This window comes from Quercus suber, unplaced genomic scaffold (genome assembly GCF_002906115.3).
Source record: "Quercus suber isolate HL8 unplaced genomic scaffold, Cork oak 2.0 scaffold_1459, whole genome shotgun sequence".
Lineage (NCBI taxonomy): Eukaryota > Viridiplantae > Streptophyta > Magnoliopsida > Fagales > Fagaceae > Quercus > Quercus suber.
The window spans coordinates 1011-8498 of record NW_027070833.1 but is presented as its reverse complement, the minus strand read 5'-3'; the positions used below and the strand labels follow the sequence as shown (position 1 = coordinate 8498).

The window sequence follows — 7488 nt, the reverse complement described above, 5'->3', positions numbered from 1 at the left end:
TAATTTGTGTTTGATCCAGATTATAACTCGACCTGATTTAAAAGTGTTTTAGTTTTTAATGAGAGATTTTTTAAGACTTAGTCCATGCATGGTGAAAATTTTTTGGCCTGTTTTTGGGCCATTGAGAATCCTTTGTATGGGATATATATGCTGTTGTTTCAAATTAGGGGTTGTTGTTTTGTTTTGAAAGAGAAAAACTATACTATTACATCCTGTATGTTTTTTTCTTGAAAATAGTGAAATTATTGCAACTTTGTGACATAGGCAAATTGTCAAATCACATAATTTCTTGAATCATGTGATTGCATTGAGTGTGTTGGTATGTCATTTTTACCATGTACGGATCAGGGATGTTCAACAACGGAAATAATGCAAAGCTTGGCATGATGGCATATACCAGTACCAGATTTCTACATGGACCAATAATAAAGAGAACACACTAAGGTTATCAAAAAACAATAATAAAAGATAGTTGCATGACATCGTGGGAGATGTTCATCTACCTCTCAAAGCTCACTAATTATACATAGGATTACATGCTATCAATCCCAATAGTTTCATTATACTATGATAGAGTTGATCACGATATTTTTAATCGCCAAATGTCTCACCGTTCAATATTCATCAATCAAGGGCCCGGTCTCCTCCGTTCAATTTGATTCAACATTATCCCACGGATGCTTCTCCATCTTTCTCAGTCCATCTAACTCAATTGCAACTTCCTTCATAGTAGGCCTCTCATCTCCTTTTACCTCTAAGCACTTCGCTGCAAGCTTCGCAAATTCCTTGACTTGCTCCATGTTACTCTGTTCCACTATATCATTTTCAAGAATTTCAAACAATTGATTCTCTTTCAATGAGTAAAGAAAGTACATAGCTAGACTTCTTTGTTCTTCAAGCCTAGCAAATGAAAGTGCCTTCTGTCCTGTTAGTAGCTCCACAAGGACCACTCCAAAGCTATAAACATCACTTTTTTCCGTCAATTGATTTGTTTGCATGAATTCAGGATCCAAATATCCAAGAGTTCCTTGTACTACAGTAACTAATTGCTTTTGATCTCGTGGAACCAATCTTGAAGTTCCAAAGTCAGCGACTTTTGCAGTAAAATTATCATCGAGCAGTATGTTTGTAGACTTGACATCTCTATGAATTATAGGTATAGAAGCTGCGGAGTGCAAATATGATAGTGCGTCTGCTATTTCTATAGCTATCCTCAAACGAGTATTCCATGATAATGATATGGTGGATGTGATGCTTTCTTTATGTATGTGATTGAAGAGGGCACCATTAGGGACATATTCATAGACTAATAAAGGAACTCGTGTCTCTAAACAACAACCTAATAATTTGACTACATTCCTATGATTGATTTGGGAGAGAACAACCACTTCGTTAATGAACTGCTCTATTTGGTTTTCATCTACGGTTTTGGACTTCTTAATTGCAACAATCCTATTATCTGGTAAAAATCCTTTATAAACTGTGCCATAACCTCCTCTGCCAATGATCTTGCTCTTATCATAGTAGCCAGTAGCCTTTTTTAGCTCTTTAGCAGTGAACATTTTGAATGTTTTACTAGATCCTTCTTCACTAGATGGTTGTTGTTGCAAAATCAATCCTCCATTTTGTCGAAAATATTTTTCTTTAAGCTTGACTAGCCTTCTTTTCTTGATTGCAAAGTACAACCAAGAGCAAACCACAACTATAGCAATTAAGCTTATTCCAGCAACTGCATATATAAAATTAAGAAGTTGATCCATTATTCATTTTGTTGCAAATCAAAAATACTAATTCTATCTATAGAATAAGGTAAATATTTAAATTTCTATTATTCTTAAATTTGATGGAGAAAAATTAAAAATAGAATTAATTTTTGGAACTTCAGATATCAATCTAATTTTTTTTTTTAAATTCTACTAGGATACTAATAGCATGCTAGTTGGTTGAGGTGGCTTATCACGGGAAGACAGAAACACACACACAGAGGATTTTTAGGGATAACTTTACCATTGGAGTTATGAAATTTTAAATATTTATTATGAAATGAGTAAATTAGAATTTTCATGCCACCAACATTTAACCAAAAATTGTCTAGCATTATATTGATATTTGTTTAAATTATTAATAATGTGACAAAATCTAATAAACTCATTTTATAATGGATAGATACAATACTTAATGATTTTAGAGGACACTACTTCAAAGAAAAAAAAAATTTGTTGGTATCTGTTATTTATTTTGTTAAATATTGCCTTATATTCCTAATTAGTTTTGGTTTGAATTTCCTTGAAGCAGAAGAAAAGGTTTGATGCTATGTAAATAGCCATTGTTGTAAAGTGTTTGGTTGGTTTTGTCCATGGTTCCTCCCACATGGGGAGAGGAGAAAAAGCTCATAGAAGAACATGAGTGAGTTTCTTTGAAGAGTAGTTAGTAGATTATTTGGACTTGAAAGATTACTTGTGGTCATGGTTTTCAGATTCGGACCGTTTAACGAATCAGAAAAGGGATATGTTTAAAGTTTTTAAGGTCTGTGATGATGTCATAATTAATTTAATAATAATAAAATACAAATAAAGGTATTAAAATGGAAAAAAATTAACAATTTTTTTTACTAAAAATATGTCTAAAAAATTAAACAACTTTCAAATGAATATTCACCATTTTTATAAGGTTAATAGAAACTAACAAAGCATAAACAAGTTTAAAAAATTGTGTTTAGTAATCTTTCCAATAAAAAAATTATCTAAAATAAAATCATTTTCAACATAAATATAAATTGTATATTCACATGTAAAAAGCATAAATCTTCAATCTCTAATAAAATTATCAAATAATAATAGATTGAGAGGGGCTAATATAATAAATTGGAAAAATATAATCTAAATTGGAAATAAATAAAATATTAAAGCCAGGAATGACACATCAAAGGAGCATAGCCTATTGGTTATTGTAGGAGTATTTGACCTACTAATCACTGGTTCTAACAACCTTGCTGGATTTATACTCAGTCTAACAACCTTGCTTGCGGTACGTGTTGATAATTTGTTTATTTTGTAAGTGTGAGAGAGTTATTGGGTGTATTAGAGTTTTGGGTTTGTGCGTTTTGTGAGTGTTGTTTGTGTGAGTTATGTGAGTGTTGATTAATGTTGTTGTAATACATATTATTGATAGTAGATATTTTGGTTGGTATTGGTTGTGGATATAGGCATGACGTTGGCCGAAGCACATTAAATATTGTTGTATTTTGTGAATGTTTTATTTTCTTGTTTATATAAATAACATGCTTCTACTAGCCCCAAATCATAATAAATGATGTTAGAACTTCTACTTTTGCACAAAACATTTCAAAATGTACAATTCAAATAGTAAATTTAATGGTTTTCAGCGTTTGAAATGTTCTAAGTTCTAATATTTACATCAAGAATTGTGCAAATGTGGTAGTGTAGTATGGATGTGTCCTTATATTTATTGAAGCATGAACCCTATTGGGAATTGGGATGTACCATTAAATGTAGATTGGGGTTATTAATGTAAAAAGTAGTGGGTGGAAATTGTCCAATACTCTAAGTTGATCACTAGTGAAATTAGATGTGTTCCTAGGTTTATTTTAAATTTAATGCCAAATGGAATTAAAGTTAATTTATATCCTTTAAAATTTAGAAGGATGAAATTGCAACTTTTTAAATTTAGACAAAAATCCAATTTGAACCAATTTTAGGGACAAAATAGTTTTCTTTTTAGTCTATATATAAAATTTTGGACACAATATATTTTTTTTAAAAAAAATTTATGAACTAAAAACCTTTATTTCAAGGAAAGAAAATTACAACACAGCGGGCAACTCAGGCAAAAGAAGTAAATATCCATAAATATACTTACCAAAGGCAATCTTAAGCACGAGTAGGGGATCCGCAATACAACCTTCACCATTTTTTCTTCCATCCCCATGGTGCCATTTTGGACAACCACATGTATAACCCCCTTTTTTGTTGACACAATGTTTTGCTTTTGTGCAATCATTGAGAGTTGGATTCTCACACTCGTCAATGTCTGCGAATCAAGTCAAAAATAAGAATATCAGATAATTGAGAAGAAACCAGTTAAGAAGAAAGTATCGAAGAATAAGAAGCAAGCTGAGAAAGAACTGAAGCAAGAAGAAGAAAAGAACTAAACGACATCTACCAGATACAAGAGTATTTAAGTTAGAAACTAAACGACTTGTAGTTCTTGTTTGTAACTTTTATTCACTTTCATCTCACGTGCTATAACCGTCTCTCACACGTGTTGTAACTGAATTACAAACGGGTTGTTTAGTTTGTTAAGTTTGTTACTCTCTGTTTTGGGGTTTTGGGCACAGAGGTGTATATAACCTCAAATAATGTACAGATTCATTTATAACAAAGATTAAGAGAAAGTTTCTCAATTCCTTTCTCCAATTCCCTCTTTGTGCACTCATAGAATTCTGTTATTCTTTTCTTTGTTTTGTTATAAACCCCATAGTACTATAATCATGAGAGCAGACACATACATCCAAACCAAACTTATGGAGTAATACAAACCTTGGCAACCTTGGGAAAGGTATGGGTTCCCTCTGTAACCCGACTTGCAGTTGCATCGGTATCCTGAAAAGGTAGCGTTGTCTGTGCATTCGCTATTTCCCGCACATACGATTTTCTTTTTTTTTTTAGCTGCTTCTTGACATGTCTCATTCCCAACTGCCCATTTAAGCACCATAGGGAGCTTGTCATTTGATATGTTACGGAGGTCATGATGGGAGAAATTGAACTTTCCTTGTTCCACCACAAAAGCATAGCCGCAGGGATTGAAGTTTGATACATTTGTATGATTGTTAATACTTTTTACTTCTACTGATATAAAATCTGATCCATCAGGAATTACTACCTCGCAACACCCAACACCAGAGCATAACCCATCGACCACATTGCGAAGGCTATTACATACAGATGTGCACCCGATCGTGTACCGTTCTCCTTTCTGGAACCCATGAAGGTATGCAGAAGTGTCGCATCCAACAACGGTGAACTTATTTTTGACCTTGGAAATGGTGTACAGTGCTGTAGAGAGGGAGGCATTAATCTGTTCCTCTACTTCACCTGTCTTTTTGTAACAGTCTCGGGCTACAAATTGCGTGATATGCAAGTCGTGAGCCTTAATAGATATGTTTTTAACAGTCAAATTACCTGTTTTTGCTACTTTATTGTCACAAGTGATGAGGAAGTCCTCATTGAGGGAACAATCTTTATTCAAGCCAAATGGATATGGAATTTTTACATCTCCACACTTTTTGGGGCAGTCATCAGCCGGCTTGGCTAGAGATGCTGCTACCAACAGTACTGGTGATATTATCAGCCCTATCAGTGACATCCAGACGAGCATCCCATGTAAGCCCATCTCCTCCAACTTTGTTTCTCAGCAAAAATAGTCTTTTATTATCTATTTTGTGTTTGGATGTGCTGAAACTTTCTAGCAGTCCTGCACCTTTGGAAAATATTATATCCTGTAGCGGGACTAGGAAACCAAAAATTTGTCCTCCGTCGTCATAGAAGGGACCAAGGGACACAACCCAACTATCGAAGATGCAGTGGCGGTGCCACGTTGACTGCAGGGTGTTTCTAGGAACACCTTGAACTGAAAAAAAAAAATATATATATATATATATATAATTAAATTTTTTTTTATTTGTTTACCCTTAACAAAAGAAAATAGGAATACCCTCAAGCAAAATCAAGAACATCCTAAAAAAAAAAAAAATTATCTGTCTACTTTCAATAAAATAAAAAAAAAGCTCAAAAAAAAAAAATTGTAACAGAGCAAGCCCACTGCCCAAAGCCCAACATAAATCCTAAACAATAGATGGCAAAGCAAACCCCATATAAAGAAAAAAAAAAAAAAAAAAAAAAAAAAAGAAAGAAAAAAAGATGCTAGGATCTGTTTCTGTAATTTAAATTTGTAATTTTTTAATTAAAATATGCCACGTTATTAAAATAAAATATCAAGTCATTGTCCGTTGGCCACATAAATAACACCGTTAATAGCAATTAGTAAAATGATTTATATTGCTCATTTTGAAAATTTGAGGGACCAATTGCACACGCTTCAAACTTGGGAGACCGATTACATACACATGATAAACTTGAGGGATCAATATCGTAGTTTCGCCTAATAATAATAATAATAATAATAATAATAATAAGATATATNTAAAGTTTTTATTTGATTGGCTGTTTTTTTTTTTTTTTTTTTTTTTTTTTGTGGGTGAAATTGATTAGCTGAATTGTAATTTCTTAGCTTTATTTTAACTTTATTAATATTTGTCCTGTTTGACTTTATCCGTTGGTGTTGGTGTACTTTATTAATATTTGTCTTGTTTTGACTTTATCCATTGGTGTTGGTATTGGTGTTGGTGAGTTATTGAGTTTGTCTTTTAGTGTATTGTCTATTATGATTTGTGATTGTGAATTTATCATTTGATTTAGGAATGGCAATGGGTCAGGTTCGGGTCAGGTTTCTTTATACCCGAACCTGACCCGCAGGCCTGAACACATTACCCAGACCCGCCTCGATTAATAAATGGATTTTTTTTCCAATCCCAAACCCGCCCCGCCGGGCCCCACGGGCCCCGTTTGTCATGCCCAGCCCTAAATCACAACACAAACACAAACACAGATATTAAAAACACAAGTTTCAGATTTATGGATTTCCCTTTCAAAATCACAAACACAAACACAAATCCTAACACAAATACAAATGCAAATTTCATAAACACAAAAATTTCAGATTTTCCCTTTCAAAATCACAAACACAAATACAGATCCTAACACAAACATAAACACAGATTTCACAAACACAAAATTTTTAGATTTTCCTTTTCAAAATCACAATTACAAACACAAACACAGATTTCACAAACACAAATTTCAGATTTTCCCTTTCAAAATCACAAACACAAACACATAAACCCTAACACATACACAAAAATTTTAGATTTATGATTTTCCTTTTCAAAATAAAAAACACAAACACAAACAAAGAAAAAACAATGAAAGATGAAATGAACCAAAAAAGAAAAAAGAAAAATCACGGGCGTGGGGCTGAACAAATAGAGCTGTGAGGTTGAATGAAGCCATGGGGCCGTGAGGTTGAGCGAGCCCGTGAGGCCGTGAAAGAATAGTTGAGCGAGGCTGTGAGGGGGTGTCGGTGGCAATGCATGAGAGCTTGAGAGAGAGAGAGAGAGAGGGGCAGCTGAGTGAGAGAAGTGTATATGGGTAGGATTTGATATAAGTGGCATATATATAGTCAAGTATTTTAGTAATTTTACTTGAAGTTTAAACGGGTTGGGTTGGGTCTGGGTCTGGGCCAGATTTTTAATAAAATTCGAACCCAACTCAGACCCGCTTCGGGTTTTAAAAAAAAAAAAAAAAAAAACCCAAAACCGGCCCTATTCTTTATCGAGTTGGGTAAAACCCT

At 33.5% G+C, this 7488-nt stretch overlaps 1 protein-coding gene across 1 annotated transcript; it reads right to left on the bottom strand.

Moving 5' to 3' along the window:
- Positions 1-367: 367 nt before the first annotated feature.
- LOC112022277 (putative wall-associated receptor kinase-like 16) lies at positions 368-5412 on the bottom strand. Its single transcript, XM_065769831.1, has 3 exons — positions 4560-5412; positions 3880-4050; positions 368-1729 (listed from the first exon to the last, which is right to left on the bottom strand). The coding sequence occupies exons 1-3, from the start codon at positions 5410-5412 to the stop codon at positions 651-653; spliced, it is 2103 nt and encodes a 700-aa protein (XP_065625903.1). The 3' UTR covers positions 368-650.
- Between the last annotated feature and the right edge of the window lie 2076 nt (positions 5413-7488).